General features: G+C 39.5%; 2 protein-coding genes across 6 annotated transcripts in view; one reads left to right on the forward strand and one right to left on the reverse strand.

The window, feature by feature from the left end:
* Positions 1-12,654, reverse strand: part of Crz (corazonin) — a 71,450-nt gene that overhangs the window by 20,202 nt on the left and 38,594 nt on the right. The gene's annotated exons all lie outside the window — the stretch shown is intronic.
* Positions 441-9,549, forward strand: LOC145968558 (cilia- and flagella-associated protein 58). 5 transcript variants are annotated; one of them, XM_083094118.1, is made up of 12 exons: positions 441-604; positions 963-1,049; positions 1,408-1,536; positions 1,662-1,894; positions 2,983-3,259; positions 3,563-3,795; positions 3,901-4,312; positions 5,803-6,073; positions 7,051-7,310; positions 8,032-8,286; positions 8,529-8,753; positions 9,007-9,549. In XM_083094118.1, the coding sequence occupies exons 1-12, from the start codon at positions 554-556 to the stop codon at positions 9,280-9,282; spliced, it is 2,709 nt and encodes a 902-aa protein (XP_082950244.1). In that variant the 5' UTR covers positions 441-553; the 3' UTR covers positions 9,283-9,549. The 5 variants fall into 5 exon arrangements, with proteins under 5 accessions (XP_082950244.1, XP_082950245.1, XP_082950246.1 ...); XM_083094119.1 differs by having other exon boundaries at positions 495-660; positions 732-1,049; positions 9,007-9,547; XM_083094120.1 differs by having other exon boundaries at positions 495-660; positions 880-1,049; positions 9,007-9,547.

Below are 12,654 nucleotides of genomic sequence, written 5' to 3' on the forward strand. Positions count from 1 at the left end.
TTCGGAATATTGCGGATAATCGGCTAATTTAAAAAAAATCGACACTCTTCCAATCAATTAAATTAAAGCGAAAATTTTAAAAATTTAATAAACCAATATTTTTCGGGACAAATATATAATTTATCGAATAAAAAATATAAAATTTACCTGCGTATTATTATAATCGACAAGTTTTAATCTTATCCATTCATCATGATGGACATGGAGATGAACGCCGATTTGGACGTGAGTAAATACTTATATATGTGTCCTAATGCATATATATATATATGTATTTTATTTAAGTGGTATTTAATCTTCTTATTAAGTAAATTTATCGAATAATTCTTTACATACGATATATATATTCATATTTTTTATATGTCTTAAAATATCGCATATACATTATCGATTAGAGTAATCGATTGTGCTTGTCAATTAGCTGTCATAAAAAAAAGAATTGATTTTCATTTTTCTAGATTCTAGACAATGCGTTATCTTGTAATATGCATAATGTGTTATAATAATTTCTAAAGCGTCTTTTTAATACGGCAACCTCGATAAAAACGATGAAATGGAGAGGACAAGGCAGGCGAAGCGATCAACTTTGGAGCCGTGCGACGATGTTATTAACATAGAATTAATTAACATAATTGTAACCTAACCGCGCGACTTGGAGCGGTAAGCATTGCGGAAAACTTGCCATAGTTTCGTTTCGAGACTTTCTGCAAAGTGGAACGTCCGACAGACAGAGATCGTCTCGAACTGACGTGAGAAACCTTACTGCTCGAGGGCTGTCAAATTTACATTAAACGTCTCTCTTAAGAGCGCATAATTTATTATACCTCGGCTCGAATCGAGCTCTTGATTGTAATTAATGTCGAGCTACGTCTACGTCAGAGTGGCGCGGATAGGTGATGTGATGATCGAGAGCACTCACGTCGAAATATCCCGTCACGGCAACGAAACGATGCTGCTTTCAGGACGAGGGAAGCGAGAGCAGCCAGCCGTCCTCGGAGAGGAGCTCGGCGAGCAGCACGTTTTGTACTCTGGAGAAAGATTACGCGAGGGTAAGAGTCTTTGTTTTGTCGCGGAAATCGGTATTAGGTGGAATTTTCTCGCCTCCAACATAAATCCTCGAGAAAATTTCTCTCGACACGGTTGAATCTGCTGTTTAAACGTTGACTGAATCTCGTGTTATATCGCGTTTGTCGATCGGATTTTTGTTCTTTCCCCGCGAAATTAAACGCGACGTCGCGACAAAAGCTTCATCGGAGTCGCGTCGCTCGAAGGACTCCATCATTCGCGACGTGAAATTGAATTCCGCGCGAACATATAATATAATTATAATTAAGCAAACTACGAATTCCCTCGTAATTAGCGTGCCAATTAGCGTTTCTAGAATTAAAGGACGCCTTATCTGCGCAGATAACGAACGAGATGAAGACTAATGAGGCGCTGGCACCCTTCGAGGCCGAGTACGCGAGGCTCTACGAGTCCTTGTACACAGCGCACAGAAACGAAAAGGAACTGTCGGAGCAGTGTCTCTCGCTCAGGGTAAATTCGAACGACATCTAATTTCGCCAAAGAATCGCGAGTTTAATTTCCTTTATCCTCCTCCGTCATCTCTTTGTTTCCGCCGAAACCTCGCGTGGAAACCTGCACCGAACTCGCTTCTCCAGAACGAGATCGAGGACAACACGTACAAGATTTACGAGCTAAGGAAGACGGTGGAGGCGCAAGAGGACGAGATAGCCGAATTAAAGCAGGAAGTGGTGAACACGACCAAGTTGGCCGATGCGGCGCACGCGCGCGAGCAAAATGCCCAGGAGGTGATCGAAAACTTGCGACTCAACATCGCGAAACTGGGCTTGGAGATCGAGCAAAAGAACAAGCAGCTGGCGGCCGAGAAGGAGTGAGTGAGTCTACTCCTCTACGGGAGGAAGGATGAGTTCGCTTGCATCGTAGCATCCCTGGGATGCGGAACCGCAGGATGTGAAAAATAACGCCATTTTCGTCTAAATTGCCGAGTGCTTTCGCGATAAAAAAGCGGACCTTTCTCCTCTTTCTCTCTTCTTTTATTTATTTACTTTTTTTATGCACCAAATGGTCCGATTAATTCGATCTGTGGGATTGATGAATGCGCTTTATATAAAAGAAAGAGGGATATATAAAAGTGTACGTAAATGTACGGCGGCCAAATAAAATCCCAGAAGCACTAACGCGGACGCGTTACACTGTTAGATTAAAACGGAAATTCAATTATCGGAGGTAGGGAGTTTCTCTCTTGGATGAAACCGTTTTGCGGTCGAGAGAAGCCGTGATGTGTACGTCCGGAATATTCAACGCTCGGCACGTTGCAGCGCGTTGATTCTTGGTCAGCTTTAACGTCGGCTGTAAGCTTACATCGACCTCTACATTAAGCTGAGCTTTATGTACAGCTTACAAGCAGCGCCGAGATATCAACAATCGACCGCGAGTTTGCTGGCTTCGGAAGCGACAGTAAATTTCGCAACTCGTTAGAATAAATTTGCTCGAGCAGTTATTCGATATTTCAACAGTTTCCCAACTGTTTCCCTTGTAAGGGACTTTAGATCCTCTCAATTTGCGACTTGAAAACACGAAGGGAATAAGAATCGATATTTTTTTCTCGCGTCCTTTATTAAATCAGGAATACTACGGAGATACGTAAATTAACAAATCAATCGAGCCGAGTACTCGTGAAATGTCCATTGAATAGCGCAGCGATTAATACGATATCGAGTAATTTCGAAGATGGGAATTTTTCAATCGCGTTTAATTTACGTTAAGTGCCACGTGAACACTTGACGTAACGATGATAAAAAAAGAAAAGAGAAAGAGAAAAAGGAGAGACCTTATGTCGCGTCTTGAAAACGTGCGAGCTTGCGGTAAATTCACGCTCGGAATAAACTCGGTTGCCGTTGTTACCGCGAATAATATATATGGGTTGGTCTCGTTGAGAGAGTTTCGCGAAAATTGCAGCACCACCATTAGCAAGCAGAAAGAAAATCTGCTGAAGGAGAAGGAGAGACTCGTGAGCGAGATAGAGACTATGAGGCAACGCCAGAAGAACATGTCTGCTTATGCGGAGGAGCTCGAGAAAAGAAACAGCGAGATCGATCAGCGCATGAACGAGATGCAGGAGACACTCGGCATGCAGTTGAACGAGATCTCACGTGAGAAGAGGATTCGGGAGAGAGCGGAGGCGGAGACGCGGCAGCTCGAAGAAGAGATTGCCGCGAAAAAGAGCGAGCTCGAGGTGAAGCATTCGCGGGAAGGATTGTATAAATTATACATAATTTAAATTAAATTAAAATATAATTATTAATTAAATTTATTAACAATTTATTAATTTAATTTTTTAACATCCCTCGTCTCCTCTCGAAATTTGAAATTATTCAAGAGATTGAATCATTCATAGAATCAATTTAATTAGAAGATTCATTAAAAAAGAATATTTATCGTCTGTTGAAAATTATTTATGAATCAACTTTATATTTAATCCATTCGTTCTAAAATTATAGTTGCTATCAGGGAGATGCTAAGAAATGGATTTATGCAGATCGCGAACGCGTCTATCGAAGCCGGCGTGAGCAATGTAGCGAGGCTAGAGGGTCTGGTGAAGGAGCAGAGAACGGCGGGTGAGAAGATGCAGAAGGAGATTAGCAAGCTCATGTTGAAGAGGCTGAATCTGCAAACGGATCTCGACAATGCGAATGTCGAAATGGATAAACTGGAGAAGGAAGTCGCCGATAAAGACAAGCAATTGAGAGATGTCAAGAACAAGCTTAACAGGTAACGGACTGTAATTAGCGCGAGAGCATTAATAAGCGATTCTCCGAAGGATACAAATCCTCCCTTTACGCGATCGGACGTTGCAACGTACGAGGAATGCTTTAGAACGAAAGAGAGCAGCGCCAAGTACAAGTACGAGAAGGATTTAATGGACAAGCGACTGCTAAAGGCCGAGACCGAGCGAGCCAAGCTGGAGCGCGAGCTGAAGCAGGCCCTGATCGACGTCCAGAACACGGAACACAAGGCGCAGATCTGTCGCAAGGAGCAGCTGGATGACAAGCAACGCGTCGAGACACTGTTGCGGGAGAAGAACATGATCGCCCGTAGCAGGGAAACCGCCCAGGAGCGAATCAAGCGGTTGAATCACGAGCTAGTGCTGTGCGAACACGCCAAGACGAAGATCGAGCACGAGCTAGATACGCTGACGCAGAGCATCGACGACGTGAAGAAGCAGATGGAGACGGTGGAGAAGGAGCGGGATAAGTACAGTCTGGCGATACAGGAATTGAAGCAGCAGGTGAGAGGAATATAAAGGGTATACAAGATTTTTTTTTTTGCTAGAAACAATAGCGAATCCGCCAAAAAAAGAGGCAGGGATCGTCGTTAATCCCGGAAATCGTGTAACAAAAGCACGGATGAATGAGAGAAAATCCCGCAAATTACGAAAGAGATTATACTTATTTTCCGCCCACAAGTACTATTATCGTTACCTAAATTATTGCGATAAAATCGTAGTAAATATATATCTCCATGTATGTCTCTTCTTTGTCCTTTTTATTTTATTTTCTACCTCATTTGTATGATTTTTGCCAATTTTTTTTCTTTCATGCACTTTTCTATGTATAGTCTCTCTTCTTTTCATTTACCCATATTCAATATTTTCCTATTCCTTTTTTCCCTCTCTTTTTCCTTTTATTTCTTATGACATATTTTACCGTAATATGTCATATTTTTCCTTCTTCGCTACATACCTTGGTTGTATTATAAAATGCGACGCAAATATTCCTCTTCATTTTCCTCATAAGACCGAGTCTGCTCTCAACTTTTAACAAATTATTAATTACAGGTTGTAATTTGTTCAAGATTATTAGCTAATTAAGATGGTAATTGAACGGAAAATTAGCAATGCAAAGTCTATTCTTTGCGTAGAAACTGCCAGATACAAAGTAAATAGCCTCCGATGTTTTTAGTAACGACCAATTAAAATGGCAATGAGTAGTGCGGACAATTAACTGTTATTTGTCTCCGTTAGTTTACTAGAGCATGTAAACGTTTCAAAGAACATAAACATTAAAAACCATCCGTTATTTCGAGCGTAAAACGGTATCGGTGCTTTTCTCTTTGCACTGTTCTATTTTTCCGCTTTAACCGAAAACTTGATTTTTTTTTAAATCAAATTTAATTTCTCTCGTAAAACCGCGGTGCGGAAATTTTTTCGTTAGTTGGAGAGAAGAATTACATAGTCGCGACGCAAACATAAATCCTGAAGATACTCGTGTAATTTACTAGATTAGATTTGATTCTCTTATCAAGAGAGAATTTCACGACCCTGAGAAAACTTGGGAAAAAGCTTTTTCCAACAGTCCCCTGACTGAAATAAAATTCTCTATTTGAGGGAACGTAGTGTCGAGATAATGCAGAATGACCCCGAGATGCGGAATGTAAATTTTCTGTAACGGACCATTAGAAGCACGTAGAAAACTGCTTGTTTTACAATCATTTTCCTTTAACGAGTGTTCTATAATATCAATGATCGTCAATGATCGACTATAAATATTTGTTCGAGCAATGGAGATTAAGATAACAAATTGTACTCTATTCGCTGAATTACACGACAATATCCTTAAAACTTTTCGCGCTTAACAACGCTTTGCGTCCGGCGATCGATATGAATTTAAAATTTATGGAATGTATTTCCTCCTCATTTTCGTCTGTAACTGATCGATCGTCGTACAACAAGCCAGAAAGTGATGCGAATGACGCATTTAATTTACGACGCGTTGGCAGATAGAGGGTCACGTAAGCGAGGCCAAGCTGAGACAGGCGGAGATCTTCGATTACAAGAAACGTCTGGCAGAGGCCGAGACAAGGTACCGTCAGCAACAGAGCTTATTCGAGGCCGTTCGTGCGGAGCGGAATCTGTACAGTAGGAGTCTTGTCGAGGCGCAAGAGGAGGTGCGGGATTTGAAGAGCAAGCTGAAGCTTACGAGCCATCAGATCGAGCAATTGCGGGAGGACATTGCGACGAAGGAGGCCAGCCTTATCAAGGAGGAATTCCGTAAGCCGTATTTCCGACAAACGTCCGATTGTTAGACCCGCTGTCGCTCTCAGCTGGCTTCCAATTTCAACTATCAATCCCATTTTTTTGCACGCGTCAGTTGATTAAACTCGCTTTTTATCACATTTTTTTTCCATTTCCATAGCGCGATTTATTTCTTGCGTCGCCATATTTATATTAATCTGTACATATATTTGTAATTTCTCATTTTATTCTAATTTTTCGCGTACGTCAAATTTATAGACTGATTAAACTCACTTTTTGTCACACTTTTTTTTTAAATTCTTGCAATACCGCGATCTTTTCGTGCCATATTAATAAAATTTGTACTTATATATATGTATGTATTTTCTGTTATTTTATTTTTATTTTTATTTGTATATTATAACATTTTATTTTCCTGATTCTTTGTTAGATGGACAAATAAATAACGCAGTGCGTAAAGTAAATATAGATGCGTTGCGTTTTCACGTCAGTATAGCTTTATTTTCATTCGCGGATTTATATACATTTTCCAAACATTTTATGCTTAAACCCATCGTTCATCACAATTTAGTTATCGACTCGGTTGTCAGTCTGCCAAATGTTGAATTGCGTAAATTAATAAATAACGAACTATGCAGGGGGAGCACAATGGCGAAACGCGCGCGCGGATAGACGTATTCCGATATGCATGTCACGTCCAAACCTTGTTTAGTGACAAACATACCGAAAGAGAGACACGTTTCGTTATGCACGGTGACGTTGCAATTGTTACAATTCGTTCTCATTTTTATTGTTTTTATTTGCGCGTTCTTCGCGACGTTCAAATCCATTCGGGATTTTCACGCACCCTCGCGAAAAAATGTGAACGACACGCGACTCGACCGGAGAGGAAGCCGAGCAAAATTCGCGATGAGCCTGTCACGAGGGATTTATCGCCGGAGAGAAAGGAACTGGAAATCGCGCGCGATTTCAGAAAAGTGCTTGTCTTGTAGTCCTGGGAAGGATCGAGAAGGAGAAGGAGGATCTCAAGGTCGATTTGCGAGCCTCTCGGGTGGAGATATCCGGTCTGCGACGGGAAATCGAGGAGTCCAAGCAGGAGGAGAAGCGCCTCAGGCAGGCCATACAGCAGGCGGATATAGACATCGGACGCCGGAAGAAGGACATCGATAACGTTATGAACGAGCGCGATATACTTGGCACGCAACTGGTCCGCAGGAACGACGAGCTCAGTCTGCAATACAGCAGGATAAAGGTTCGCTTTTTCTCTCTCTATCTCTCTCTCTTGATTTTTCGCGTGCGCCGGTTTGAGATTTACGTAATTCAACGAGCAAAGCTAAAATTCAACATTTGATTAACTGATGTGGTATCGAAGCAGTTTCGAAACTTTATGTTTGCGTATAACGAATAAAAAAAATATCACGAACACGACTGGGGATGCCGGGAGCGAGAAAGGGAATTGAGCTAAACAAACGCTAAACTTTTTGCCGCATCCCGGAAAGAAAGCTTTTATTCTTCGTTGCAAGACGGTAGTCTGCAAAGTCCATTCATTTCAACCTTCTTGAATGGAGGATTCCGATTCTTTTTCGAGATGTACACGTACACTTGTATAGGATGGGTCGGCAAGCATAGTACGATTGAAAAAAAGATGATTCCTTGTGTAAAAATGTGAATTAGAAAATGTAGAACAAATTTTTTCCGTCAAGTGTGGAATAAATTTTTTCAAAACTTTCTCTTCGAAAAAATTAATAATAGATTTATGCTCTTTTAAATTGGAATAATGTTTAATAAACTTCCATTGTCGAATTTATCTCGATAGGTGGTATTAAAATAACAAGATACAACATTCTTCTTATAAAAAAATAAAATTTACATTGTTTAATACATCAATTTTTATATAATTTAGGAGATAAAAAATGCTGTTTATATATAAATAAAATACATTTCAATTTTATCTCATTCTATATATAATGCAGATTCTAAATACAACGCTACAACGCGGCGAGGGACACTACAATCAGCGATTGGAGGATATTAGATTGCTCAAGTTCGAAGTGAAAAGGCTCTGGACCGAGAAAACATTGCTCACCAAACACATTGCAAACATTAGCAACTTGCGCCAGGAAGCCTTTCATCTGAATCGTGACCTAGCGAGAGAGAGGCTTAAAGTCACCGCACTGGAAGAAGAAATTCAGACTCCGTTGAATATACATAGATGGCGGAAACTCCAGGTAGGATATACCTTTTCTCCTCTTAAAATTTTCAGAAATTCTTGATTATTTCAATATCAAAAAATATTAAAGTCATTGTTATCAATTAAATTATATTTAATTATTATATATATAATTTATTATTAGAATCAAGATGCGCAAGAAATTTTTCGCTGTAGATTTTAATCTCGAGTAAATAATTTTCATTTTTGAAATATTTAATTAGTTTACATAATAAATATAGTTACGTATTTTTTTAATAGGGTACAGATCCCACGACATTCGAGATAATCAAGAAGGTGCAAATTCTGCAGAAACGCATTTTAAAAATGTCCAGTGACATGATGGATAAAGAGAGAAAGCTAAGGGACACCGAAAAGTTATACATGAACCTTCGCGATGTTTTATCGAAACAACCAGATCCGCGGGCAGCGGCGAACCTGAACAAAGTTCAAAACGCCTTACGCAAAAGAGGAGAGAAGCTCAAAGTAAGAAACAGGATTTATATAATATATGAAAAGAAATGTCTCTTCAAAGAAGACATTGTTTGCACTGTCGTAATCATTATCCTTTCTATTCAATTGCTCGAGTCAAAGGGATCTAATACTTTCAATTTACAATATCGTGTTGCGCTAATAAAAGGCTAATAGAATTTTTACTATTGTACTCGTCGGCGTTACTAACGCGAAATTTTTTAAGAACTTTGTGACGCAAGCTTCCAACGCTTGTCTCTTGTCGCAGTGTCTTGTCGCTGAACTAAATGTGTATGAGGCGCAGCTAGGGGAGTACAAAGGCGATATGGAGAGAATGAGTAACGAGATGTGCGAGTTAAAAAAGAAGTACTATGCGCAAAAGAGGAAACTTCAGAAAATAAAGGAGACGAGTCCGAAATCCACCTATGAACCCATTCTTCCGAGCGTTCTAGTACCTAGTAAGAAATTCTGCGGAGGCGGCTTCAGGATGACAACACCCACGCCGAGAAGTTGTTACGTTCTGGATTCCTCAGCGAGCAGATAAGGCGAAAGAAACAACAAAGATCAATCGGGAAACGTTTCTATCGATCACAAATAATTTTATAATTCTACATTTTCGTGTTCACGGTGTGTGTGTGTGTTATTAAATTATCACATCCATCTCGTGTATGAGACGATACCCACGTGAGAAACAAAAATAAATTTTATATCTAATAATTTTTCTATCAAATCAATATTATATTTATATTTTTAGCGCGCAATTTGATACAATAAATGTCGATATCAATCAATTGATACTGAAAATACAATTCGAGAGAGAAGGAGGGAAAGAGAGAGAAACAGAAAACATATCCGAGATGAAAACAATACAATATCGTTACGTTTCTCGCTAATTGTAAGTAAAAAAATATTCACAGGCAATTTTAGCAATTTTGGAACGAGAAGTTAAGGAAATTAAGAAAAAATTAATAAAATGGAATTAGTTTGCCGGAATCCGATCGCGCGAAATTACTGAGAAATTTTCCATGCTTCTTTCTCTCTTCCTCCTCCTTTCTATCGAGCACTTATTTACCGACTACATAATAGCAGGAAGCCATTCGTTGTCGCAAATAACGAGTAGGAATGTTGCGAGCGTGTCGGTACCTTCTCCGAGCGAATTCCTCATCGCCGGGAATCCCATAAACGTCTAATGCGCGAATCCCTGGCATAATTTATGGTGCAAAATTTTTCGCGAATTCAAGATACGCTACGTCTTTCAAAAGATGCAGAGTTTTTTTTTTATTCAAGCTATGTGGCCGTTTTACGTGCTCGGAATTCGCGAGGCCGATATAATTCCAGTGGATGTTAGTGCTTGGCGAGCAGAGACTAGCGAGTTATCGAGACCCGCGAGAAGTTTTTCGACGAGCGTGTTTTTAAGAACACCCGAGAGAATTACCCCGAGAGCTTTATTCCGGTAATAATGTTTCAGCTGCGAAATGAACTCTTCTGCCAAACTCGTAAAACCCCCTGATCGCCGACGGTATACATCTGACCAAACGTGCCATTTTACTCTCATCAACGATATTCAAAATGCGAGAATCACGAATCGTGAATCGCTTTGTATTTGTATAAAAAAAAATAATAATAAAATGTACGAATAAGATCGTTAAAGATACGATAAATGAAAAATAAGAGAGAGCTTTTCGGACCGAGAATGGAATATGAAGTACGCAAGACATTTATTCGATCATTCGCTGAAACTAGATACGATTGGTTTTTAATTTTTGCTTCCCAAGAATTGCACGATGCAAAATTCGCAGAGAAATTTCGCGGTAATTCATTTTCTCGCATTTTTTGAAAATTATATTTTGGCTGTTTAAGAAATTAATACCGTTTATTGAGCAAGTTTGCAACTCGCATAAACTTGAGCGTAAAACAATATAATACAACCATCTGAATCGGGAAATACGTTATTACTCGTTCAACCGTTAATTGGCTCATACATATGCATACGCGCGAGCTTTAACTCGAGTTACCAACGAATTTCTACGCGCCGCATAGACGCTGTTATCGGTAATACGTTTATAGGCTGATCATACAGCCGGAAGAGTGCGTTTATTAGCTTCAGATAAGTCGATATTAGCCCGGAAATAATTTGAGCATTCAACAAATAAAGAGGCATAATCGCGCGCCAAATCCCGCTTTAGACGGATCTATAATTCGCGATGAAAATTCAGGGCGGAATTTCATGTATAATTTTATGCGTGTTATAAGTAAAACATTAGAAAAAATGAAATGTACACTGCATATATAAAATACACACAAAAATATGTACATATATTAGAAGCATATATTATGAGCAATGCATAAAATTATAATTGCTTTTTATCGCAATTTATTTCTCTATTTAATTTTTATAGATGGATATATGGATAATCCGGATTTTAAATATTATCCAATATCATCCGTTCATTTTTGACATGTGCTCTTTTTTTACTATATAATATATCATCGGTGAAAGAATACAATAATTCTGAATACATAGAGACGCGCACACAATGTGTCTCGTCGTAAAATTTCATTATAAAATACCCGGGAATTCCGATTCGACCATTTATCGAATTCGAACACGCTCTGACATTTGGCTTGAAATTCCACAATTATCGAAAGAGATTTTTCTCGTGGTATTGCCATTCGGCCATTCCGATATTTCCGCAGATGTACACATGTCCGAGAGAGCAATTTGGGAAAACAACGTGTTCGGGGCCAAATATCACCAGTGCGAGTTGGCAATTTGGGATCGTTATCGACGAATACCGGAATTCGGAAATTTCGCGGCCCGCGATTTGTTATCGTAGACTCGAAAATTCGCTTGGTCCCGACAAAACGCTCTCTTTTTCTTCCTCTCTCTAATGACTTAATCCATTACTATTCCAAGTTGGTTGTAATCGAGTAAGATCTCTATTCTCAGCGGCTATTTTTGCGAATTAATTGCCCCTCTCTTCTTCCCTTCCCTTGTAACTCTTTTAATTCCAATAAATTTTTTAGTAACTTCTTTTTTCTCGACTCTCTAAAAAGAAACTTATAAATTTCATAATTGCATTAAATAATGCTTAATAGAATAAGATTAAGACTCGGAAAGTGCTCGATTACATTTTCAGAGCGCTAAGTAAAGTGGCTATCTAATAGGGTACCTTTTAATTTAGTACACGCGGCCCAAACGCGGATAATACTTGATGAAGAAAGTTCGTTTTATTTCGCTAATTAATTAAGTCGCTGTACCTTGCGGGGACTTTGCTCTTCTCACCGAAAACTTAGACCTTTTCAAAATTCAATCCGTAAAGTTGAAAGTCGCCGGCACGGTAGAAGACGTCGCTGTCAAAGAGACGTCAAAGTTCGCCATTTCTCAAACAATTTCCTAGAAGCGAACAATTTTCCGATCCAAATTGCAGATTATGCCGTGCCCGTAAATTATGCAAGCCGACAGGTCGGAAGATAAACTCGATCTCGATGGCGTCTTCAATTAAAGGCATCAACTTCTTAGGAGCGGGCCAGTTTTACGCAAAGCTCCCATCTCATTTCCTGCCACTCATTCTAGGCGTCGATACGCGGTATATACATTACCGCTTTAGCGCAAACTATTGAAATATCCTCGAGGGATATTCCCGGAAGGATTAAAATAATTCACGAACTCGAAAATTCGACCTACAAAGACGGACATTGGTGATCTTGTAGAGAAGCTTGCTCGCGTGCCCCGCATTCCGACTCCTAAAGTACCTAAAGGCGGAATTGCGCAGCGTAAAGTGGTATACGTAAACGATAAATGAGAGTTTAGGTTTACAGCAGCACTGCTGTAAAATTAAGCCGATCTCCTGTGACTTCTTCGATAAATTTAAATTCTCTCGTTATAAAAAATTTTTCATATTTTCAATTAAAG

This window comes from Camponotus vicinus, unplaced genomic scaffold (genome assembly GCF_025532165.1).
Source record: "Camponotus vicinus isolate PSW18456_S1 unplaced genomic scaffold, iyCamVici1.0 SCAF_3, whole genome shotgun sequence".
In the NCBI taxonomy this organism is placed as follows: domain Eukaryota; kingdom Metazoa; phylum Arthropoda; class Insecta; order Hymenoptera; family Formicidae; genus Camponotus; species Camponotus vicinus.